General features: G+C 29.0%; 4 protein-coding genes across 4 annotated transcripts; 2 read left to right on the forward strand and 2 right to left on the reverse strand.

Moving 5' to 3' along the window:
• Positions 1-624: 624 nt before the first annotated feature.
• LOC145749679 (segment polarity protein dishevelled homolog DVL-3-like) lies at positions 625-13,306 on the forward strand. Its single transcript, XM_082565508.1, has 16 exons — positions 625-688; positions 770-1,006; positions 1,285-1,354; positions 2,169-2,281; positions 3,023-3,184; positions 3,824-3,923; positions 4,226-4,298; positions 4,749-4,836; positions 6,012-6,140; positions 6,554-6,690; positions 6,951-7,037; positions 7,274-7,402; positions 8,663-8,842; positions 9,452-9,709; positions 10,181-10,398; positions 11,747-13,306. The coding sequence occupies exons 2-16, from the start codon at positions 843-845 to the stop codon at positions 12,335-12,337; spliced, it is 2,499 nt and encodes an 832-aa protein (XP_082421634.1). The 5' UTR covers positions 625-688; positions 770-842; the 3' UTR covers positions 12,338-13,306.
• Position 13,307: 1 nt separating this feature from the next.
• Positions 13,308-17,725, reverse strand: LOC145749680 (major facilitator superfamily domain-containing protein 6-like). The gene is made up of 7 exons (XM_082565509.1): positions 17,561-17,725; positions 16,610-16,864; positions 16,110-16,544; positions 15,542-15,702; positions 14,883-15,131; positions 14,319-14,499; positions 13,308-13,848 (listed from the first exon to the last, which is right to left on the reverse strand). The coding sequence occupies exons 1-7, from the start codon at positions 17,664-17,666 to the stop codon at positions 13,652-13,654; spliced, it is 1,584 nt and encodes a 527-aa protein (XP_082421635.1). The 5' UTR covers positions 17,667-17,725; the 3' UTR covers positions 13,308-13,651.
• Positions 17,726-19,601: 1,876 nt separating this feature from the next.
• LOC145750249 (S-methylmethionine--homocysteine S-methyltransferase BHMT2-like) lies at positions 19,602-24,066 on the reverse strand. Its single transcript, XM_082566239.1, has 8 exons — positions 23,924-24,066; positions 23,010-23,265; positions 22,274-22,465; positions 21,605-21,767; positions 21,132-21,305; positions 20,453-20,583; positions 20,047-20,144; positions 19,602-19,741 (listed from the first exon to the last, which is right to left on the reverse strand). Exons 1-8 carry the CDS (start codon positions 24,007-24,009, stop codon positions 19,636-19,638), a joined length of 1,206 nt encoding a protein of 401 aa, XP_082422365.1. The 5' UTR covers positions 24,010-24,066; the 3' UTR covers positions 19,602-19,635.
• A 2,001-nt stretch (positions 24,067-26,067) lies between these two features.
• Positions 26,068-26,824, forward strand: LOC145749698 (putative methyltransferase DDB_G0268948). Its single transcript, XM_082565528.1, has 2 exons — positions 26,068-26,621; positions 26,803-26,824. Exons 1-2 carry the CDS (start codon positions 26,068-26,070, stop codon positions 26,822-26,824), a joined length of 576 nt encoding a protein of 191 aa, XP_082421654.1.
• Positions 26,825-27,012: the final 188 nt, after the last annotated feature.

Below are 27,012 nucleotides of genomic sequence, written 5' to 3' on the forward strand. Positions count from 1 at the left end.
AGTTTAATTACATTCCAATTAAAGTATTTTTGGTGAAATAAAAAATCTACAAATAAAAAAATGATATTATTTCATTAATAGGTTACTTAAAATATAAACTTAAGAAAAAATAGATGTTATGATAAGTTTAAATAAGGTATTTTTAATAAAATAAAACTAAATTGCCCAAAAAAATTAAGCCGATAATATTTTTGTTAAATTTTATAATTGTTTGGCAACCCTGCAGAATCTCGCTTCCACAACAAATAGAAAGTCTTCAGTTTGTTTTGCTTTCGCTTGAGGAAAGTTCAGAGTTTAAAATTTCAAAACTTGATGGATTAGTTAATTAAAGTCGAATTAATTAGGGTTTTCTGTTAGTACAGGTATAAACTTGTTGATTTTAAGTTTTTAAAAGTTTAATTAATTAGTTTTAGACGCTAGTATTATTTTAGTTTTGTTAGACCTTTAAATTAATATTTAAATTTTGGGCGTTTACTTTGTACTTTTAAAACTCAATTAAACAACATTTTTTATTGTTTTATCGAGAGAGTTTGCTAAGACATTAGTTTAGTTTATTATGTTTTAGCGTTTGTACATTTGTAGCTATTTAATTTGTGGCTAAAATTTATATGTTTGTTTTTTTAGAGTTGTACGATAAACAGTTTACAGAAATTTAAGAAAATTAACTTTAGTTTATCAAATAAATCATGTAAGTTATTTTTATTTTATTACTGACCAAACATGTTTTGAAAAGATTAAAATTTTTAAATAAGAACTAATTTTTTTCTAGATTTTAAGCACAATGTTTTCTGTAGTAAATACCTGATTTAAAAAGCAGTTAAAATTATTAAAAACCACGGAAAATGGCCGAGGAAACAAAGATAGTTTATTATATCGGAGACGAACAAACCCCGTATGTTAGTAAAATTAATATTCCACCGAGTGTTATCACTTTAGGGGATTTTAAAGAAGCGATCAAGAAACCAAATCATAAATATTTTTTCCGATCAAAAGATGCTGAATTTGGGTGAGATTTGATTTAAATGAAAAATTGTTTTATTAATGTATCAACTTTTTACCAACATTGTCAGGCTATTATGATATTAACTACTTTTTCAAACCTTTTTTTTAAATCATTTAAATTGAATTATTTTATTAGAAAATTACCTATTAAATATTTATTAAAAAACGTTATATATATATATTTATTTTTTTAATCTTTTTTATCTTTATCGAAAAAGCTTTGCGTAATGTTTTTTAAATAAAAAAAAACAACTATGTAAAAATATCATTTTTATTTCACAGAGTTGTCAAAGAGGAAATAACAAATGATCAGAGCCACCTTCCTTTATGTGAGGGAAGAATAGTTGGCTGGGTAGGTGGAATAAATTTGAAAATTTACAAAGTTTTGGTGGCTTTAATAAAAATTGTTTAAGTTAGCACTGGATAAAATTTATTGTAAATTCACCTAACTTGTTTTGTATTATTAAACTGTTTTGGCTCATTGAATCTCAATAATTGTTTAATGAACCAATGTTAGACTAATCCATTTAAATGACAGCTTATTACATCCTAGTTAGATTATAATCATTTCCTGAAGTGGTCTATTTAAAACTTGTAAATTAGGTGGAGTTAAAACTTAAATTAAAGTAAATTATTTTGCTTATTCGCTATTAAAATTTGAGGCACCAAGCATTTCTTTATTACTACTAAATTAATAATAAAAATAAAAGGTTTATTAGCTATAAAATGGATTATTAGTTTTTATATTGCCGTGTATTTAAACTGGATGAAGCGATAACTGTTTGTAAAACTGTTGAACAAATAAAAGTTCCTGGCATATAGTAATAAATTAATGTGTAACAAAGCATTCAATTTATAACCTTAATAAAAAGGTGTTCAAGGTGGTACAAATATAAAAATAAACATTGTACTTTGATAATTTGACAGAAATTCAAATACAAGAAGTTATAAATCTGTCAGTTTTCAAATATGAAAGCAGAATTTGTACCCCCTGCTTATTAAATTCACCATAAACACATTAATTTAATGTTGAAAGTGTTTGCTGGATGAGTAAGCAAACTCAAAGGGGGACTTGGTTAAAACAAATATCTTCAAACTTGTTTATTTACTGACATGTCTTCTTAAAGTTGCCCTGTGTTGATCAAATACTGATGTTTGTTTTGTAGCTCGTGGCTCCAGACGTTGACAATTTCTCCCAGGATTCTGGTTCAGTCAACAGCTTACCTCAGCAGCCCCCTCCTGTGGTGACTGGCAATGAACCAAGACCTCAAGCCTTTCTGTAAGTTGAAAAACTAAAATTAAAGAATTTTATAAAAAAAAACTAAAAATAGTGTTATGTACTTTTAAAAATAATACTCGAAAAACTGAAGTCAAATGTTACAGTTTCACAACATTTTTTACACTTTTTTAAGTGTCTTTTTAATAGCTTAACTGTCAGTATAGTTATAGTCCATTTATCATAATCATCTTATTTGTTTATGGTTATTATAATGGCTATTAACCTGAGTGTTATTATAGGAGAGTCTAAACTCTTTTGTCCAGTTTTATTAGTTTTTAAAGCTCATAAATCAATCAAAAAGTTTCTTACAATTGTTTTTTACTTGTTTTATTGTTGGCTGTACTTTGTTAGGTATAGAAATAATGGTATCTAGTTTTAATTTATTTTTTTTAATCATTTAATTTTAACAACTTATGTGTTGTTTATAATAGTAAATTTTTGTATTTTATGAAGTATTTCGAGGAATTTTTTAATTTGTTTTATTTTCTTCAAGTTTTAAATGGATTCTCACTATTAGTTGTTTACTTTTATTTTTTCAATTCCAGTATTTATTGATTTGTTGTTGTAATGCATTAAAGATTACTTATAAATTTATTTTTATAATTTAATGTAAAATTGTTATTCACACTTTCAGTTTAGGTATATATATCCTTAATTTCACATAATTTATGTGATTAAAGTTGAAAAAAAATCTTTCTTAAATTATTTAAATATTTATATAATTGTGATTTTAACTTTTAGTCGAAATGGAATGGGACCGAGAGATTCAGACACAGAGTCAATAATATCACATCATCGCCCCCCACACAGGTTATATGATAGGTATGGGGGAAGTCAATCAACTTTAATGAGCAGCGACCTTTCAACAACATCTTGGGATTCTAGGGAAGATACCATGAGCGAGTGAGTGTTAAACTTAATTATGTTATAGTAAAGTAATTGATATAAAATTTAATATATGTTTATCTCTGTTGTGGAAAGGACAATTTCACAACCTATAAATAGAGTAACTTTAGTTATCCCAACCCAGTCTCAAGTTTACTTTCGCAGTTTGAAATATTACAGATTATAACTGCCCAATATTTAAGCTGCTGGTTAGGTATTGACTTAGCAGGAGTTTATATCGTTCATAGTGCCTTATTTAAGGGTACTACAGCATGAAAGGAATGGGATTTAAACCCAGGACCTCATGTATTTTTGATAATTGTAGTAATATGTGTAATTGAGTTCTTTTAATTATATGTTTTTTTGGTGAAAGTTGTTTTTACAAATTATCAGTTTTATTTTTCAATGCTTTATTTGTATAAACCTGAATATAAAAGCTTCCATTGTTTGATTTTCAATACAAATTATTATTTGCTTAAATTCTGCTTAATAGGATTAAGTTCTTAAACAGTATGAATATAAATGTTAAAAAAATAAACTAAAAAATAAAAACATTTACAGAATATAAAAAAAATATATTTATGAAATTTTGTTGTAAAAAAATGTAAGCTTTGATTTTTAATTACTAGCAAAACCAACATTTAAATTTATTCACAGGTACAGTACCTGTACAGATATGACTGCTTCTTCAAGGCACCACAAACAACGATTAAAGAAAAAATATAAAAAGAAACGACCAAGACCGGGATCTGATACAGTAAGCCAACAATTACTCAATAAAAACTCTTCATTAACTCTTTTTAAATATAAATATTAGTTAATAGCCTATCCTTTGGTCAGGATTTTAATCGTTGCAATATGGTTGCAACTTGCATCGAATATTTCCTTGCGATAATTTACCCGCACACCACAATCTACAGTTTACACTAAATATGTTGTTCACTAAGTTCTATTAAATATAGGTGTATTTTGTAATAAAAAAGTGCATTTATTGGTGGAATTAATTACAAAAACCTGTGAAATGTTTGATTTTAAACTGTTTTTTTTTTTAATTTTTAGACTTCAAATTACTCCAGTAGTGTAACTGATTCATCCATGTCATTAAACATAGTGGTTGTAACACTTAACATGGGTAAGTCCTCGAAACTAAAACTTTACTTAAATGGGAGTTTATATAAAACTTAAAACTTGGTTGTATTTACTTTTACTTCTTGTGATTGATTTAAATAAATTTAGTTGAAATTTAACTTTTAATGTAAACAGTAAAACTTTATATTTACTTTATAACTTGTTTTAAAAGTGTGCACAAGCATAGGTTATAAAGTTGCCCATAAAAGCTGTGCAAATGCCAAAATCAAATAAGCCTTTAACTAAAACTGACTTTTACATTTTACTAAAATCAAATATTTTTTCATTAAAACTTACATTAACATTTAACTTTTTGTAAAAACTTTACATTTTTTTAATTTTTAAACATGGCATAAACAAACTACTAACTAAAATTAGTGTTGTTTTAGACTTTAAAAAATGTGCCAACATTTCAGAGCACTTGAAATTTGATATATTTTAACTTATGTTACAGAGAAATACAGGTTTCTTGGGATAAGTATTGTGGGACAGAGTAACGACAAGGGGGATGGAGGAATTTATATTGGGTCTATCATGAAGGGGTAAAAGTTAACCTTTTTTTAATAAAAATGATTTAAAATTGAAATAAGTTTTATACATAGGCTATATATATATACTGTACCTTAATGTTGTTTTTGATGGACTAATTATGATGTAATTATATGTTGTAAAATTAAGTTATGTTTTTTTTAATTGTATCATTCAGACACAATTTCTTAAACTTGTAATTAAAATATTGTAAGTCTTGTAATTAAGTGAATGCCTGTTTATCATGCCAAACATCAAATTAATTGGACTTTAAGTTAGACAAAAAAACATGTTGTGTATGATTAAAGTTTGGGAAAAACAAAAAAAGGTAAAAATAGTGATTTTTAAAAATTCCATATCTGAAAAAATCTGGTATTTACATTTTTTTTTTGTGTCATTAGAGACCATTATATAGGTTTTTGTTTTCAGCTGATAAGATTAAGTTACAAACACTTATGTTTTATTCCATTGGAATTTTAAAACTTTAAATTGTTTTGTTAAATACATACTTGGTATTTTTAAACCCAGAGTTTATAAGCTTACCTATTTAACCTTAACTTAAACCTGTAATAACATATTGACAAAACTGTTTCAAAGCTGTCATAATAATCCTTAGTTTAACCTTTTATTATCTTTTAATAATCTCTGGAATTTTCACCAAACAGGCGTGGTTATTAAATTATGTGTTAAAATTTTGGACAGGTTGTTTGGTGGTGGTTATTATGGTTTAAATAGGAACAAGTTTTAACTAATTAATTACCTTCTGTATAAATGCCTTAGGCTATTATAAACTCTACAACCTCATTTCATGAAAATGTAGATTTTATCTTAACTTTATTTACAACTTTTTAGGTTTTATTGGACTTTGAAGTTGAATTTAATGTCAGTTTTTTGACTTTATTTTCACAACATTTTAATAACTCAACATTCTTCAAATTCAACTTTTTTTTGTATATTTTTTAGAATTTTTTTAATGTATATATTTCAAAATTATAACATTACTATGGTTTTACTTAACAAAAGTGTAATTAAGTAATATATTCGTTGTAATACTTAGGTCAAAATTTAAATTAATTAAGAAATTAATTTATAATAAATTAATTTTTGTTATTTAAACCAATCATATCATAACGAACTTCCAAATTCAACTTTCAAATTACCAAAAATAACTTTTTTTATTTTTTTTTAGTGGGGCAGTAGCAGCAGATGGTCGTATAGAACCAGGTGATATGTTACTTCAAGTTAATGATAAAAACTTTGAGAATATGTCAAATGAGGAGGCTGTAAGAGTGCTAAGGAATATTGTTCATGACCCTGGGTAAGTAAAACATTAATTTAAATAAAAAAAATCTTTATTTTTAAGTTTTTCTAAATTTGATCTGTTACGTTGCAAATTTTGTGTTTTTTACTGATTTAAATAATTCAATTTATGTTATTAATATGTGTAAAAACAAACCAAAATTTACATCTATATATAGTGGGGTTTGGTGAATAGTATAATATATATAAATGTATATTTAATTTATAGGCCTAAAAAATAAAAAAAATGTTGTTTGTGGTGTGTGGGTAAATTATTGCAGGCAAATATTATTTGCGACCATATTATAACTTAATAAAACACTATCAACCAGTTTTTTATGTAGCTGATTAAAATATAAACTGATTGCCTTGTTTTACAAATTGAATCAAATACACCTTTTACCTGACTATAATTATCTTACTCTATTGCAGACCAATCCACTTAACAGTAGCTAAATGTTGGGATCCAACACCAGAAAGTATGTTCATAATACCCAAGGATGAACCTGTTAGACCAATTGATCCTGCTGCTTGGGCTAACCACACAATGGCTGTAAGGGACCAATATGGTAAGTTCTTGTTAAGTTTATTGTTGTTTTAATGTGAATTGTGTTGCTTTTTAAGTGGATATATTGTGTAAGAAAATGGAAAGTTGGTTTAAAATTGTTTAAAGTTTATTTTTGCTCTACTTTAGTGAACTATTACAGCAAAATATTGATTAGGAGTTGTGACCATATCAATAGTATGAGTTAAACTTTGTGCTAGTTTTATGTTTTTTCACACCACTTGTTTTTATACAACAAGTAACTGAAGTTATATTTGTTAACAGGGGATTACCCGGGTCCCTCACCCTCATATGGGGGCAACTTGGAAGCCAGCTCCGACACTTTAGCCAACTCATTACCTGAAAGTGAACGTAAGTTTATGTTTTTATAATAACTAGATCATAAAGTTAAAACCATATGTAACTTTTAATGTAAAAAAAATTAATAAAGCTATATAAATAGGTAAAAAGTTGTAGTTTTTATCATATTTTAAAATTAAGCTTTATAGAATAAAATAAAACCGATAACATAAATATATTTTAAAATCAAGTTGTTATGAATAACACAAAATCTAACACCACTAAAGTTAAATCATGTTTATAATCAGGTTATGACATGCCGTTATCAATCCGAACCACGATGGCTGTTGTTGTAAAACATTTAAAAATGCCCGATAGTGGATTGGATGTGAAGACGAGAATGTGGCTCAAAATCACCATTCCTAATGCTTTTATAGGTTGGTAGTTTTAACTTGATATAAAGATGAGTATTTTTACTGCTAAATTTTTAATGATTTTGTGCAGAAATTACTGGTACTGTTAACTTTTATAGGTTATAGTTTTCATTTTATATAAATGGAGTTTTTTTTGTTAATTTTACAGTTAATTTTTATTTCATGGGTATGTGCTAAAATTACCATTACTAAGCTTTTATAAGTTGGTAGTGTTAACTTGATATAAAATAAGTTTTCAGGTTATTTTTACTGCTAATGTATTAATTGTTAAGTTCTTAAATTACTGTCATTATTAGCTTTAGTGGGTTAGTAGTTTTAAGTTTTATATAAATTGTGTTTTAAGGTAATTTTGGTGCTAATTTTTTATGTTTATGTTTTTAATTAACTGACAGCTATATATTTCTTGTGACAATTTAAAAAAGTTGTTAAAAAATTCACAATTAGTTACATTTTAACACTGTACAATATAAACTGGTTTTAAATTACATAATAACCAATACTTTAACATGTTAAAAGTGTAATAAATATCATAAATAGGATGCTATTAGCTTGTTATACATACTTTGTTACCTCGTATTACCCTCATATTAGGTTCATGAAAGGTCATAATCTGTATGTTTAGTAATCATATTATAGTAGTAGTGTGTTGTTATATGCTGTTATGTCTGTGTATTTAGGATAAGAATTTTGAGAAACTTTTTTTGTTGTGATTTTAAGAAATTTAAAATATTTTAACGTAATAATATTTTAATTTTTTATTTGGTTATTTTTTTAAATTTTAATTTAAGGTAATGGGTGTCCACAAATGCCAGACCTAATGGCAAATAGTGTGGCTTTTGTGCAGTTCGAACCTGAAAACTTTTGGTGTGTTTAAGCTAACTGTAAACGCTGGGTTCAAGGGCGAATAGTGTGACATTGGTGGGGCTTGAACCTGAAACCTTTTGGTGTGTTTAAGCTATCTGTAAACGCCGGGTTCAAGAGCAAAAAGTGTGGCATTGGTGCGGCTCGAACCCGAAACCTTTTGGTGTGTTTAAACTATCTGTAAACGCCGGGTTCAAGAGCAAATAGTCTGGCATTTGTGCGGCTCGAACCTGAAACCTTTTGGTGTGTTTAAGCTAACTGTAAACGCTGGGTTCAAGGGCGAATAGTGTGACATTGGTGGGGCTTGAACCTGAAACCTTCAAGTTCATAATTTAATGCCATGACCATTAACCAATATATTACACTATTAAACTTTGTAAACCAAACTTTTAAATATTCCAGGTTCAGATTTGGTTGAATGGTTGCACCAGAAAGTGGAAGGATTACAAGAGAGGAGAGATGCCAGAAAATATGCTTCAAACTTGCTTAAAGCTGGATATATCAGACATACAGTGAACAAAATAACTTTCTCTGAGCAGTGTTATTATGTGTTTGGTGATCATACTGTTCCTATGCACCAGGGTAAATTTAAAATTAAAATTTTCTGTAATTTAAGATCTGTTTTTTACAAAACTTTATGTTTAAATTTTTCTTTTTGTAATATTCACAATCCTTTTTTTTTAGCAATAATATTTATTACAAACCTTCAATATAACATTTTGTTTGCTAAAAAACCTAAAGTTAAATATGGTACTAGTAACTTATAACATTTTGAATCTAGTTTAAAATCCAAGAATATAGCATTTTAGTTGCTAAAAATTAACATAAACTAATAATATGACACAAGTTTTCAATTTCAAGTGCATTTCTTTTATTTTTTCCCAAAATTAATTTTTACTCAACTTGAAATTTATATGTTCCTGTTATTTAGATAATTTTTGTAGTAATATCATTTATTAAAAACCTAAAGTATAACATTTTGTTTGCTAAAAAAAATTACTGATCAATTTTAAGTGTTTTTTACCCCAAATTAAATATAATTTTTAAAATATAACAATTCGACCTAGAATATAACAATTCGGTTGCTAAAAAAAATTATGTTGGAATACCTTTTTTTTATTTTTAACCAAATGTTGAATTGTCTTGTGCAAAAAATGATTTTAATCCTAAAAATAAATTCACTTTTTTTAGATATGGCAAACTTATCCCTCGGAGATTCAAACAGCGACCGTGACTCTGATGTGTTGGGACCCCTACCCATGACTAACAACAAACTACCATGGGGTGTACCAGGGGGTAGCAGTCATGGTTACCCCTCCTACAACAACCAACAACAAAGTTATCACCCCTATAACCCCTCACCTCAGCTGGGGAGACCTGGGGGTGACTTTGTAGCCCCACCTCCAGCTTATTCTTGTATATCGGGGCAATCCGGGGACAATTTTGATGGTATGATAAATTTTTCTATTTATTATTTTGTTTTTGGAAACAGATCTTGTTATTTAGTTTATACTAAATAATAGCCCACCTCATGGTCAGGATTTTAATTGTTGTAATATGGTCACAACTCTCAACTAATATTTGCTTGCGATAACCCTGTAATTTATATATATATAGATGTTTTTTTAATTTTTAACTGTATTTATATCAGCCTATTTTAAAATATTGTTTAGTAGTGTGGTTAAACTGGTTTTGAGACAAAATGTTTCAGATTCGAGCTGCATGAATGTCACGAAACACGCATCCAATAAAATATAAAACCTATGATACTAAAAAAAAACTAAAATAAAAAAAGAAAGATTTAAAAATGAGATTTTTTAGAACATAAGCTTGATTTATAAATAACTGCAATTATTTGTAGGTTATATAGGCTATTACATTAACATAGTTATATTATAAATAACATATTACACTTTACAGTGGCAAGCATTCATAGTGCTAATGGAATGATGATGCATCGAACACCGAGTGAGTTGTCGTTAACCCGCCAACACTTGGCCACCTTTGATGCTGGGTCGGGGTCCGGGAGCGACAACTTGAGTGAGAGTCGGTACAGTTCGAGAAGTGGCAGGAGCGGGGGATCGAACCACAGAACTCAGAGATCACATTCAGGCAGTGAGAAGGATACCCAATCTCAGGTAAAATTTATTAATAAAGTTAATTTAATTTAAAAAAATTGAAAATTGAGTGAAGAATATTTCTGAAAAATTAATAAAATAGTTTATTTTTAAATAAATAGGTGAAGTTAGTTAAATTTTTGAGTTTGTTTATAAAATGAATTTGTTTTGATATTTTTGTAGATGTTAAATTCTAAAGTTTTAAACTTATATTTTTTACGGTAAAATTTCTTTTTTATTTTACCTGTAGTTTAATCTTGTCATATTTATAATAAACTTAAATCTTATAAATTATTCACAATATTTTCCCTCTATGGAATATTAGTTTTTATTGTTTTAACTTTTAGGTGTTTTAAAATTGCAATTTAGTAATTTTTTATATATAATTTATTCGCTTTTAGCAATTTTGTTGTTAATTTAGAAAAGTAGAAAAGCAAATTTAATTTTATCATATTTCGCTTTAAACTTTAGAAAACTTTATGAATATAAAAATTGTGGTTCAAATAGAATATAAATATAATTCCTTGCTAAAAAAAACCCAAATTTTTGTTAAATTTTACATTAAAACTCATTTCCGAATTGTAAAGTATCAAAACATTTTGAACAAACTCAAAACAAAGACATTCTTGAGAGGGTATCGCAAGCCCTCTTAAACAATGTAGTGGTTAGTAAAGCTCTCAGTAATTTGATTACTAAACGCAGCTTTTTTTAGGCTTTATTATGACCTAGAAAAAAGCTCTAAAGGTAAAAATGCACGACTTTATTATCTAATCATGCAGCAGTGTTTAAATCCAATTTAAACCACGCTTAATTTATTTGTTGTTTGGCTTAGCTTTTATGTTTGTTGTTGCCTCATAATCGTGCTGTTATGACATCACAAACCGAAAGTTGTTTGTCACGGTTTACGCTTCATTGCTCTCTCGGTCTGTTATCAATTGTTTTGTAAATTTCGGCATTTTTGTTTATTTTTTGTTAATTTATTTAATTTGCATGCTTATCATCTAATTTGTTTGTTTATTTTAATTTTATTTTGTTATTTTATTAAGATTTAATTTTAATTTGGCTGTTATAATTAATGCCTAACTAATTAATGCTTTAACTTAATTAACATTTTAATTAATGTTAATTTACAACAAGGTAAGTATAATACCTGTAATATTTAATATTACAATTATAAAAACACAAAACATATCATAAACTACAAACTGTTTATTTTTTAATTAATTTTTTTTTAATTTTTTTTTAAATTAATTATTTTTAATTTTTACTTATTTATTTTTTTTAATTTAATGCAACTTTTCAATATTGTCACCTAAGTCAAAATATTTTTAAATAAAAAAAATTTAAATTATTTCTAATTTTATTTTAGATGAGTTTTAACATGGGGGGCTCAAACTCTGGTTCACTTCATCGTCGTCATAAAAACCAGGGTTCAATGACCTTGGATCGACCTCGACCTCCTTTACCTCTTCCAAGGTCATCCAGTCAAAGGTCATCGAACTCTGACCATATTCCGGTGAACCCATATCACCCCTCGATGCAAAATGTTAACCCACCTGGGGTATTACCCTCAAGTAGTCACCATGGTAGCAGGAACCATCTGCCACCAAATAACAACCAGATGAATGGTCCTTCACACCAACCAGTAAATATGACCAATAACCAAATGCTGAGACCACATCCTAACCAAATACCAAATAATGGTCCGAACAATATCAACCAGATGCAAAGACCAAACACCAACCAAGTACCACACAATGGTCAAAACACCATTAACCAAATGCAAAGACCAAACCCTAACCCAGTACCACACAATGGCCAAAACCCCAACAACCAAGCACCATTAAACAACCACCAGGGAAGACCATTAAATGCAGTGCCTCAAAATTTAACCAATTCTCAGCAATCTTTCCAGCAAGCAATGGGCAACCCATGTGACTACTTTGTTGGTGTCATGTGATTATGATGTCATCAATTAAACAAATGGTTTTGTTATGATGTCACAAAACAATATGTTACAACAAGTGATGTTATTCCAGTATTGAATGGTTTTAAAAACTAAAAAATCAGTTTAAAAATTTCGAAATTGTTTTTAGTGATTTTGCTTTAAAATGGCAATCTTGATATAATTATGTTTGGTACTTTTAATTTTTTTGTACTTTTTAGGAAATGCTTTTTATTTTTTGTTTTGTTGTTGCTGGAATTAAGTTTTATTTCTAAAACAATTTATTCCATTTTCTTTTTATAAATAACATTGTTATTTTAATGATAATTTTTATTCTGTCCTATTTTTATTACTTAACTTTAAAAATAATGTTTTTAAATGTGTTAGTTATCTAATGTTGCTATAATATTAATATAGTTGTTTCTTATAGAAATAACCAATTTTTTAGTTTAAAATCGTAGCAATAAGTCTGCCTATCTTTAAGCCAAGATTATTTACCATCTTGCAATAACTTCGTCTTAGTGTGAAAAATGTTTAAAGGGGCCCTGAATTTTGTACCGTAAAATTTTTAAAGGGGCTCTGAATTAAAATGCACTTGGTTGGAATAATGTTTATGATACTACCTATCAATCGTGCTTTAATATAACTCTTACTTGGTGTGCTTTAAAAATTTCTTGGTGGTTTTTGTATTGCTTGAAAAATACCACTTTAAAGATTAATGTGTTTTTAAATTGTTAAAATTACAACTTTTTTTTAACATATTTAAAATTTAGTTTAACTGACGTATTGACTATCAGAATCTTAACAATTTTACCTACTATGTTATCTTTATTTTGTATTAATTATTGTATAAAATTACTAAATGAAATTTTTTTTTTAAATTTCGAAAAATTTTCTTTTATTTTTATCCCGAATTTTTGTGTTTTTTTCGTTTTTATTTTCGTGAATGTCTTTTTACTTTAGACCAATAATTAAAATAACTTCAAAATAATAAACTTTCACAATACGTTAGCACCAAGTTGTGCGATTTATTAAACAAAAATACAGAAAAAAAGTAGAAGAAAACAAAATTATTTCCTAAAAATTAATAAAAATATTGCAAATGTAATTCAACTAAAAGGTGAGTTGCATTTTCAAATATATTTAAAGCTACTTAACAAAAATAATACAACTTGATTTTTGTTTTAAGGCCATTCAACGGTTTCAGAAGATAGTTGGATTAAAGTTAGTAAATATTAAATAACGGTCTTGTTCAATGTATGCTGTCTATGTAGCTTTGCGTAGATTAATATTACAATTAAAACCATTTTAAATTTTAGTATCCTCTTCTTACTTGTTCATAGGCTCCATCTCAGCTGCGATATTTGCATTTAAATCCCGCTTTGAAGACCTTCTGGAGTACATGAAGGTAAACAAACCATACACTAGCGATGTTATTAAAGACGATAACGAAGCGATCTGAAATAAACCATCGGCACCGACAATGTGAAATATAAAACCTCCAATTATTGCCCCCATGCCATCACCTGCAGTAAAAATAAAATTATTTGACTTTTAAAGATTTTATTTTCGATTATTTTACTTTAAATAAACGATTAATATATTGCTCTGCTATAGTGGCCGGTCAACATAATTTGACGGAGATTTAACCTCATTAAATGTACACTATAGTTTATTTTATTATTAAAGACAAATTTGAGAGAAGTTCTACAGATTATATTGAAATGAAACCTTTAACGATTTTAAAACTGCTTTTATGTTGTAGTGCCTTTAAATAAGTTGCTTAAATCAGTGTGAATTTTTGCTGTGCCAACACCTAATCAGCAGTTTATAATTATCAAGCTATTTCAACCAACAATATTTTTAGCTAACCAACAATATATTCCAAACTGCCGAAGTTTACTTAAGACTGGGTTAATGACGTTAGTGTTACTCTATCCTATCAATTGCAGGTTATTATATTACATTGACATATTCATAGTATTAACATACAAACCTAAGTTCCACGAAGCCATATACACTAGACCCATCATCGTCGCTTCGAGTCCTGGTTGAGCAACCCTCGTCGCGTAAGTTATCACAGTTGGCCATAATAGACCGTAGGTGATCCCCCTAAACAGGTCCATAGGTATGATCATCCATGCTTCGGTGATGATCGTGTAAATGTAAAAACGAATCTAAAAAAGTTAAAATAGTTGGCTAAATTTTAAAGGTATTTCAAACCTATATAACCGGCAGCGTGGCGAAGTGGTCAGAACACTTGGCTTCACTACATAAGGTTCTGGGTTCGATCCCCAGTGATTTCATGCTGTAACTCCCTTGAGTAAGGCATTATAAACGGTATAAACTCCTGCTAAGCCAACACTTAATCAGCAGTTTAATTATCGGGCATATATTATCCTAAACTGACAAAGGCTGTTGCTCTAAGACTGGGTCGGGGTAACTGTTATTACTCTATTACTCTATGTTTAGGTTGTGAAGTCGACCTTCCCACATTAAAGATATTTAAATGTAAAAAATGGGTCTAAAAAAGTTCTATTTTTACTTATACCAAACTTACCGAAAAAAGTAACATTGTTCCACAGAAGATCGTGTTACAACCGAACTTTTTGATCAACTTTCCCGAATAAAATAAAAAAGGTAAATCTGCCAAACAACCCGAGGTAGTTGTAGCTCCCAGCACCAAAGATGAAGCGTTTAACTTAACCTCAGCAAACCATAGAACGTACATTCCTAATATACCTTGTGAAAAACCGTAGGACACAAGGAAAAGTAGAAAAGCGACCACTTTGACTTCTTTGAATATTTTCTAAAAACATTTTTAAAAGAAAAAGTAAAATACTTGAAACCTCCTAGAAAGTTAGGTCAATATTTTTATAGGAAATCGACTTTTAAAATTTTAATTTTGTTGTTAATTAAAAAAGACAATTATATAAAACTTTTAAATGACTGAAAGCCATTTTACCCAATAAACATTTTACCGAAAATTAATATTTTAAAAACGACTTTCTACCGAAATATTCAGGTAAACTTTCTCAAAAATTTAAGGGTATCTTCAAAATAACGATTATGTTGGACTGGGGTTAAAAAATGTCATATGTCAGCGTTTTAGGGGCATATAATTTTCGGTCAAACGACGCTGATTTATATCAAAATTTTAATATTTTAGAATCTTAAAAACGCCGCTAAATTTGCATAATTAAAATAAATGAAACTCACTTTAAGATCTCTAAAGTTGACAGGTTGTGATTCGTCGCATTTAATTGGTAGTTTAACTGCAACAACGCAAGCCAAAATCCATAACACAACATTCCCACAAAACATAGGAAGAAACTCGACGTTAGTTGAAGAATTCACATCATTTGAGCTCTTGATTAAATCTAAAAAGTGGTTCAATTAACAGAAGACAAAAAAATTAATTTATTTGCTACTTGGATATATCCTAAGTGTTTCATTACAGAAAATTACTAATTTTAAAGAAACAATAACTACATGAGGTCTTGGGTTCGATCCCCACTGCCATTATCCTGTAGCGCCCTCAAGTAAGTTGCTATAAACGGTATGAACTCCTGCTGAGCCAGCACTTAATCAGCAGTATAATTATTGGCCAATTATAATCTATAATATTCTAAACTGTCAAAGGCAACTTGAAACTGCGTCGGAGTAACTGATGTTACTCTATGTTAGGTTGTGGAGTAAACCTTCCCACATCGAGGATAAATAAAAAAAAAAAAAAATATTGTTGCACACTATTACGTCATAAATAAATATAAGTGACGTCACATACCTCTAGCGTACCCGATCCCGAGTGTAAAAAGCCCGGCACTGATTGAACCAAACAACATCTGAAACCCAAACTTGTCGCGATTTTTTTCGCCCAATATTGACATGGTCGTGGCATCCACCAACCCTCCTGTCCCGTTCATTGCAAACATAGACAACAAAACAAGTGTCAAAAGGCCCCAGAATGTGGTACTAAAAGCGCCACCACCTGTCACATTTTCAGTCACATTGTCACCCGAATTTCGGGCACAATTAAGCGTTGTTTCGTTGTTTAAAGTTTTACAAGTATTTATTGACGTAAAATTTGAACATTCAAGTTCGGTTGTGTTATTCAAATATGACGTCGTGCACGACATTGTTTTATTGTTTGTGACGTCATGGCACAGGTATTGTTGTTCGGACAATAATGTTGAGTTAGAACAATACAAAGTAGAAATATCTAAAAATAAAATTTAAATTTTACACTTTGAATTTTTAACTATTTTTAATAAAAGTTTTACGAACTTTGCAACAGTCCCGTTTCTTCATCGCCCACAAGCGGTGAAATAAAATACTGGGAGAAAAAGATAACGGCGCCAGAGAGCAGGATAGCCACCATCACATGTTTCGGTTTTTTGGTTTTGTCCGAAATAAACCCTATCACAGGAGATACAATAACAGCTAAGATTTTCTGCAGGGATAAAATGATCCCAGCTTCGTAAGTTGATATTCCGATATGTTTGATAAATAAACCTTGAAAAGTTATTGCACAAGCCAAACCTAAAAAGCAAAAGATTTTTTAACTTTTTTATTTTGGTTTTTCGCGCTTTAATAAAAGTAAATAAAAAACTATTTAATAAATTTTACATTAATATTGTTCGTCCATTTTAAACTTTTAAGTTTTTGTCATTTTAAAACAATTTATTTTTAAGAAGTTAGCGACCCATATTCTGTACAAATTAAATATAAATAAAAGTAAATAAAAAGATATACTACAAATATTACAGTGATGCGACGGGAAAAAATGACAAAATCAATTTAATGATTTAAAACATGCTAAAAGTATTAATGTTTACATAAAGATTTTATAATATATTATGGCATATTTATGTATGCCCAATTTACAAGCATTTAAAATAAATAAAACAGCTGTTTGTGATGCAAGGATAAATTATCACAAGCAAATATTAGTTGAGAGTTGCGACCAAATTACGACAATTAAAAATACTTATTATATAATTACAATTTATTCAATTAAAATTTATTTTTCCCAAAAAACAAAATTTTTAAAACTTTTTTTTACCATTATTTTGTTCAACATATTTTTAAAAATTAGCAAACACTTTTTTGGGGGGGATAACTTTTCTTACAACTTTAATGTGTATTTTTAAAAAAATTGACTTGAATATACCCTTTATAGGTCAACCTGTATTTGTAACACTGGTGTTATTGTTACGTTACTATGACGTCACTTACCTCCTCTTTGAAAGAAATAAAGAAGCTTCACCGGAACCAAGGGTTTGTTCACGTGACATTTCCCGCGTTCTTCTGGCCAATCAGCATCCTTATTTTGTTCCTCCATTTTAAACTTTCAAGTTTTTGTCATTTTTAAAACAGTTTATTTTTAAAAAGTAAGCGACCTATATCTGTACAAATCAAATATAAATAAATTTTATTTTGATTTTTTAGGCATTAATGAATGTAATAAATACGATATACAATAAATATTACAATAATGCAACGGAAAAAAATGACAAAATTAATTTTATTATAATTTAAAACATGCCATAAATATTATTGTGTACATAAGGATTTTAAGTAAATTATAAATTGGTTACTATACCCACTTATCACTACATTAAATCGTTGGTTCGATCCCAACTGCTCTCATGATGTAGCGCCCTTAAGTAAGGCACTATAAATGGTATAAACATCTGTTTAGTCAATACCTAATTAACGGCTTATAAATATTGGGGAATAATTAATCTATTATATATCTAACTGAGACTGGGTCTGAACAACACATGCTATACACAATGTTTAGTTAAGTAGGTCAACCTTTCTACATAACGGATACATAAATATAATAAAAACATATTCGTGCAAATACCAATTAAATATATTTTGTTCAACTTATAGTCTTGCACTTGTTACACCAACACCAGTAACAAAACGATGTTTTCGCTTTTCGTTATAAACTGGTTGGCTGACAATATATTTTACGCTTCCATTTTCAGAAAATTGAAAATTTACTTCATATTTTGTAGAATATTATTACTGCCTCCCCTTAATATAATATAAACAGCTGACTTGCTGAACAGGCATTTGAAATGTTATTGATTTAAAAAGATATAAGTGGCTAAGTAGTGGACCGTGACTATGACTTAACAGTTTAAAACAACCTGCAAATTTTTACATATAAAATTACTAAAATATTATGAAATTCTTATTAATTTGGTGACTAACTTTGGCATATTTTCTTGCCTCTACTAATAGATAGATCGATTGCTTAACAACTTGTTTGTTGAATTTGCAGTTTATATTTAACACATCTTTTTACATGGAGACTTTAAACTAGTTTTTCTGGTATTGACTTGAATTTTAAACGACCTTTTATCTCTTTATACTAAGTGCAAATGTTCGTTTTAAAGAACAACAGAAAAGGCAATTTTGTTTTACTGAACAGACGCCACTCAATAAACATGAACTTTAGACATAACTTAAATTTAGAGTTTGTTTTTGGAAATAACTAGTAGCTAACATTTTATATTCTTAAAATTTCTTATAATTTTATATGCGAACATTTTATATTTTTAAACCAACTTACATATAAAGGCAATTGTAACTTCATAAATTCACTACAAACGTAACAATCACTTATAACTTACTCATAAACAACTTTAATTACTGTATGTTTAATCCATACAAAATGTTATAAAAAATATTAAATTTATTGCTAGGCTAAGAAATACTGTTATAAAGTTTTCAACTTGTTTTTACCAATCATTTAAAGTAAATTTAAAACTAACACTGGTTTGCTTGTGTGGCAAAAAGTAATAAAAAGTGCTAAACACACAGTTTAATGGTAGTAGGCTTGTTGACCTTATTACGTCACTCACATTTTAAAATTTGTTTTTTTGTTTTTTTTGCAACCGCTGTGTTTTTTTTGTTTACTAAAATGATAAATATTAGTAATATAACATACCACCTACTCTTTAGACCATTATAAACAATGGATTAGGCTAATATAAACTAAACCCTCCTAAACAATTTATTAGTTACTAAGTTAAATTACTATAAATATTCATATTTTTAATTTATAGCAGCTGCGTTAAAATATTTAATAACAAAATTCAATTAACGATTTTAATAATTAACATAATGGTCAAAAAATTATTTTTTTTTAAATTTGTTTACTATTTCAACAAATAAATATATTTTAGGTAATGTATAATTATTAAAATTTTAAATTATTATTCTTTCACCCATAAATTCCTATAAGTTACATAAAGATTTTTCTAGTATTTTAAAGTTTTTAGTTTTTTTATCAATTAACTTTGAGGTATAAATTCTGAATCTTCGAGTTCTTGGGTTGGGGGATTATTTGGTCGCCCCGAAGCTGTTTTTAAATTCATCCAAAATTCTTTGTTATTATATCTTAAAAATAAAAAGTTATAATATATAGGTAAAAACTATAAACGGTATAAACTCTTGCAAAGCCAGCACTTAATCTGCAGTTTAATTACTGGGCAATTATAATTAATAATATCCCAAACTGCTACAGTAAACTCGAGACTGGGGCAGGGTAACTGATGTTACTCTATGTTTAAGCTGTAAATTCCCCTTATTGAGAATAAACAAAGAAAAATAGTAGAAAAAAACATAAAAAAGGGTAAAGATGCTGACTTTAATTTAATGATATAAAACGAGATTTATTTTTTTCTTTTTTTTCTGAAACTTACTTTTCTCTAAAATTGGTCACTAACGATTGATTCAAGTCACCACCAAAAGGTTTATGCATATCATTAACTTGTGGAGTTTTATTTCGCTCTGGAGCCAACTGGAAGATTTGTAAAATTTTTATTTAAAATAGTTTAGAAAGATTGTGTCAAACAAAGCTTAAAATGAATTTTATTAGCCCTTGAGTAAGGCTTATAAATGGTATAAACTTCTTCTGAGCCAAAACCAATTACCAGTTAAATTATCGGGTAAACCATGATTTTCCAAACTGCTAAAGGCAATTCAAAACTGGGTCGGGGTAACTGATGTTACTCTATGTTTAGGTCTTGAAGTTGACCTTCCCACATAGAGGATAAATAAACAAAAAGGCTAATGTTACATTTAACCACCATACAACCAAGTACTTACTTCTTGTGCAATTGCCCGAATATGATGCGGTTCCATCCCACAACAACCTCCAATATAATTAACTCCAAGCTCGTAGGCTGATCTTGCAAACTTGTGGACCTCGAATCTTGTCAGTGTTCGAGAATCTAAAGCTGTTAGAATATTTTTCAAATAAAAAAATCGAAAAAAATTACTTGACAATTTTTTTATATTATCTCCAAGTGCCAGTTTTTATTTTTTTTAAAGGGTACTAATGTGACGTGTTTAAGCTATCCATAATCGCCGGGCTCAAAGGCAAATAGAGTGGCAAAGGCACGGCTTAAACCCGAAACCTGTCGGCTCTTGATTTTAGCTTGACTCGATAAAATGTTTATCAATAAGCCAACAACTATTACAGCAAATATTAGCTCCATTAACGCTTTACTTAAGAACACTACAATATTAGCACTAAAAAATTAATATCAAAGTTATTTGGAAAGGTGAAAACAGATCTATTTTCATAAATTACAGCTAAGTGGACAAAATCCTCCATTTATAAGCGTTTAAAATAAATAAATCTGTTGTTTGTGGTGCATGGGTGAATAATAACTGGCAAATATGAGTTAAGAGATGCAACCATATTACAACTATTAAAATTTCAACCGCAAGCCATCAACAAGTTTGCCCTATTAAGAAACAATGTTAAACGTTTTCAACTTACACAATGGGGCATCCGGAAGGGCCATGTATCCTTGTTTATTGTTCTCCACCTCCGGACACAACCATCCCAGGGGTTGACTTATTAAATATGGGTTCAACCCTTGTTTGGTTAATTCCTTTTTTATTCGCCCCATCACGACTAGAGTAGTGTTGACGTCATAAAGACAATTTGTACCTGGTTATGACGTAAGAATTAAATAAGTTTTTGTAGATTTAACATTTTAAAATAATAAAAACCTATTTTTTTTAAACTTTTACTTTAAATTATAAAGAAAATCACTTATCGAAATTATTAAACAATAATCTAATATGTTGATAAATGTTAACCTAATATAATTAACCGAGTCGCACCAATGCCACACTATTCGCCCTTGAGCCCAGCGTTTACTAATAAACTGAAACACGTTACAAAAAACTATTTCCCAAATAAAATATAAACCTATCACCTTGTAGTAATATATGATAAAATCTTACCTATAATATCAGCTCCGGTTTTAGCCATCCTGACAGCACATTCTTCCACTGATATCCCGTTTGAGTCTCCAGTTGGTCCGATCCTCATCGTGCATGCGATTGGTTTGTTTATCTTTGAACAAACGTCCAGACAAATCTCTAACTCCTTGATGTTGCTGAAAAACTAAAACATTTTGTTAAAAAATCTTAGGGACGACAATCCACTAAAATTTAGGTCAAAAGTTTTAAAGCAAATTTAAGGATATTGTCTAAAAAAAACATTTAACTCAGTGGAAATATTTCCCAAAAAAGAAAAGTTTTAAAAAGTAATATATTAACGACATTTGGTTGATTGTTTTTTAGATACTTTTAAGTATTTTCTAGAAAAGGAAATGAAATAAAAGTGTTTTATTGTCGGTAAATGGCGTTTTCGTAAATATTGTTTTTAGTCAAATGCCCAATCAGTGAAATACTTTTTAGTTTATTCAATGGAAAACCCTACGTTCGGCATTTCAATTGTTGTAATATGGTTGCAACTCACAACTAATATTAGCCCACAATAAGTAACCCATGCACCATAAACGACAATTTTATACATTTTTTAGTCCTAAAAATTAAACATTAATATATCTTGCCACAAAACATTATATATAGATTACAGTAGGCCTTATACGTATAACAAACATCTACCTCAGCTAACACGAAGTCTACGTCGTTGTCGCTAAATATTTGGAGTTGGTTTTCGAATTCCTTCCTCACAACTTCCTCACTTTCACCCTTGAGATAGGATAATACGGGGGAAATCCCCCCACATACTAACGCATCACCCTCGCATGCCACCTTGTGGGCGATCTCGCAAGCTGCTTTGTTTAATTCACTTGTCTGAAAATAGGATTTTGTTTAATTAGTAACATTCGTTGATGTCTTTACAGTTTACTTTGTTGTAATATGTAGTAAAACAATTCAATTTATTTATTGTTGATGTTCAAATAACGATTTTGTAGCTTAAATATTAAATATCTTGCATTGTTTTTACTCCATTCTAATTTTATTTGGTAGTTTTGTTGATATCAAGTGATTCTGTTTGTGGTCAATATTGCTAGCTAGTTTTTTAGCTGATTTTAGGCGGCAGAAGTTAGTTATATAGCGCCTTATTCAAGATAGGAAACCAACAAAAAGAGCATTAATATTAAATTTAATTATTCTAGGTATTAAAACATTTTATTTTGTTGTTCGTGCTAAAGGACTAAATTTAAAACCCAAACATTAAATAACTTTTGGCTCTGTTTTGAGATGCGTTTATCAGTGACAATATCGGTTTAAAACCTGTCCAGCTAATTGTTTTATGGGCTTAGTAGGAGTTTGTTTTGCCGTTTATTGCACCTTGCTTAAAAAGGGCTGCATTAAGAATCGAACCTGTGCCTACCGTATAAGTGAAATTAGTCCCATCATCCAGTTTCCCATCGCTCGAATAAAAACACGGCGTCTGAAGAACATCGGCACCCGCTCGTAAATATTCCCGTAAAAGTTGCTCCACTGCCTCGGGGTATTTCAACACGGCCTCCGGGCTCCACAACCCCGCTCTACAGTAACCTCTTTTCTCCAAGGTCATACACATGCTCCCATCGCCCACTACCGGACCTTCTGCGAGGCGTTCGAGGATTCCTTTCGAGCTAGCAGGTCTAAATTATTAACAGAATATTGTTAAAAGCTGATTCGAATAACTAATAAAGTAAAAACATAATAAGCAATTAACTTGTTTAAACTAACAAGATGTAAGCCCAAAATTTAGGTTTATGAGAAGTTATTAGCCTGAATTTAAAAGCAAAATTTAAATATTTGTGTTAACTAACCTATAATTTTGCGATTTGTTTAGCTTACATTTAGGCGTTTTTTTGGAATTCAAAGCTTTTGATAAAGTTTATTATTAATGACCTTTAGTTCTGACTTTCCTATTTTAGCGTAGTCATTTATTTAAACAAACGACGACATTTCGCCAAACAGATGGTAAGGGCAGAATGCAGTAATGCTGAAAAAACTGCTGCTACTGCAAAAAGTTGTAAGGAATTGTACCTAAATTGCTAAGTCCAATGCATTATGTATACCATTTAAGCTTAATGTTGTATTCATGCTGGGTCTGGTGACCATGTCATAATTTACTACATAATCTTTATGTAAACATTAGTATTTACGTCATGTTTTAAATTATAAAATTTAATTTTTTTATTGTTTCCGTCGCATTAATGTAATATTTATTGTAAACATTTTTATTCACTTTTATTGATCTGCGAAAAATCCAAATAAAAATATCAAAACTTGTTATTTAATGAAAATACTGACCTGATTGAAAGTTGTAATATCTTCGTTTGTTTTAAACCAAATAAGTTTTTATGAGCAAGAATTGAACGAAAACATTTGGTCGACATTTTATTTAATCCCTAAACAGCTTACAGGGTTCACATTTAACAAAACATGAGCTTCTCACATCTAGAAAACAACAAACAGAACCACTAATTTTGCTAAAACAATCAAGTTACTTTAAACTGTATAAACCAATATATAAATACAATACTAAAAAAAACATTTTTAACGACAGAACACATCTCATTTGCGGGCTTAAAACTCTTATTTTTAGGCAAAATATTGTAATATAACGTAGCCCTGCGTTGTTAACCTACTTCACTAGTGAACCATAATCTATTTTGAGACCAACTACTACTGCTAAACTAACTGAACCATTTCAAAACAATTCTATAAACAACTTTAAATTCCTTTCCGCTTAGCTAAATGGTTTTTGTTACAAGATATTAAATCGTTATAGCTTATATATAACAATGCGTTACGTTTTATGATAACGTTTCTTTAAAGTAAAAGGTTTTTGCGTTATTAGGTATACCGATTAAATATTAACTTTTCACGATCTTAGTCAATTAAAGTCTGTTGCACTTTTACTATTTATAGATTTACCTCAGACTTTACGCGTTATCTTATGTAGTTAAATATTTGAGAAATTACCTGGACATTTCGTTGTTTACAACTTTAAAGTTTTCTACTTCAACTTTTGTATTAATTTTTAAAAATTTTTTTTTAAATATTTATACGCGATATAAAGGTCAACTTTACGACCCAAACATAGAGTAACATCAGTTACTTCGACCCAGTCTTAAGTTGCTTGTGGCAATTTAGGATATTATAAATTATATTTGCCTAATAATTATATTACTGATTAAGTGCTGGCTCAGCAGGAGTTTGTACCGTTTATAGCGCCTTACTCAAGGGTGCTACAGCATGGCAGCAGTGGGAATCAAACCCAGGACATCTTTAATAAGGTGTAGATATTATTCTAATAAAAAACCTAATTAGATAGTTTGACCTTAGTTTTTTTGTGGTTTTAATGTAAACATAATCTTTTCACGCACATTCAACTAAACTGCTGCACCAGTATTTGGAAGAAAAGATATGTTATTTTTAAATTTTACATTTTTTAATTTTTACTTTGTCTTTTATTCCAATATTAACAAATTTTGTCATACATTTCAGGTGAAATCTTAAAGCAGGGACCAGCCAAGAACGGGCTTGAAAGTTGCAAAGATAACCCAGAGTGCACTAGCGAGGATTCGAACCACTGGGTTCCAGTTAACACAGTTGACTACAAACCCCAAGAGTTAAAAGATTTCCAGGAGGCTTTAAACGCGGCTTATCATCCTAAAAGTTTCATGAAATCCCAGGTATTCATGTTATGGCATGAACTTTCACCTAGGTTTGTTGTCCACTTGTTCAGTGAGGATGTATATGAAGCCAAACAAGCAGTTGACCAGTTTACAGATAAAATATTGGTCACCAAAAAAGCTAAAACAGATCAGGATATTAAAGACATTGCTGAAACTAACTTTAACTTTAAAGTTAATCATCAAGTTAAGTTCTTTAACAAAAATTAATCTCAATTCTTTAGATATAGTTAATATTGTTTGATATATTTGGGTAGTCATTTATTTGATTTTTATTGATCCTTTGCATTAAAAAAAACTTTGTTTTTCTCTTTTAACCCCACTTGAAAGTTATTTTAGCTAAAGTTAAAATACATTTTTTCGCTTTATTGTAATGATTTAGTTTTTTTTGCGCGGAAACTCGTTTAATTTTAACACAATAACAAGGCATATATCATCGCCCGAGGTTGATTTTGATTTAAAAAAAAATGTTTATATTTAATAAATATTAAATCATCTTCTTGATTGGCCCATTTGTTCAACCTAAATACAATAAAGAACAGTTTACTGGCTTGACAAGGGTTAGTTAAAAGTCATTAACCTTTCTATTTGGAATTACTCATCATTTTTATGACTAAAAATAACGGCGATAAAGTTTATTATTTATTTGCTAAACACATGATTAAACTTGGACTTTATTAACAATATTGACTTAACACAGTTATTAGCTACATAACCTATATTTTTAATTTCTCTTTAAAAAAGGATTATAAAGAAATGCATCGGTTTTATGAAAGTAAGGAAATAGTTGAAGATTATTCAAAATATAGACCGCATTATAGCCAAGATATTGCGGGGAATATTATGGAATATACAAAAAGAGAAAACTACGAAATAAATGGAAATAAAAACCTTAATCTTATGCTTGATGTGGGATGTGGAGGGGGCCAATCTACGGAAATCTTTTTAAGTTATTTTAATGAAATATTAGCTATAGATCCAAGCCAGAATCAAATAAAAACTGCCATTCAAAATAACGTTATGGAGAATATTAAATTTCAAGTTGGCGTTGCGGAGGAGATTCCAGTGTCAAGTAAGAGTGTTGACTTAATTGTGACAGGGGAGGCGATCCAGTGGTTTAACCTTCAAGATTTCTTTATAGAAGTTGATCGCGTTCTTAAACCTAACGGTTGTCTGGCAATTTTTGGTTACTGGACACCAGAATTACAACCATTTTTGGGGGATAATAAGCCAACATTTTGTGAAACTTCTTCTAAATTATTGTCAGACTATGCATTAGAGGCAGCAAGACTTACTAATCGATATGAACAGTCTATACCATACTTAAATCAATTTAAAAATATATTTGACTTGATTCCGTACCACAATAAAAAAAGAATTGATTCCATAAAACTTGAAATTCAAAGTAATTTTAATAATTTACTTGGTTTTATAAGATCTATTGACGGCTTTGACTGCTTTCCTTATTTAATTAACGATTTTGAATCGAAGGTTAAGAAATTATGGAATTTAGAAAACAAACCAAATAATGAAATATTGTTAAATATGAAATTTAATTACTTTATATTACTTGCAACTAAAAACAAATAAACTTCTTTTGATGAATAATTAGTAAATAACTTTTACAACTATTAAAAAATTTATTTTACACGGATTTTTTGTTAATGTTTTCATGATGCATTTTTTATTTTTGATTTAAAC

This window comes from Corella eumyota, chromosome 4 (assembly GCF_963082875.1).
Source record: "Corella eumyota chromosome 4, kaCorEumy4.1, whole genome shotgun sequence".
NCBI classification, from domain to species: Eukaryota; Metazoa; Chordata; class Ascidiacea; order Phlebobranchia; family Corellidae; genus Corella; species Corella eumyota.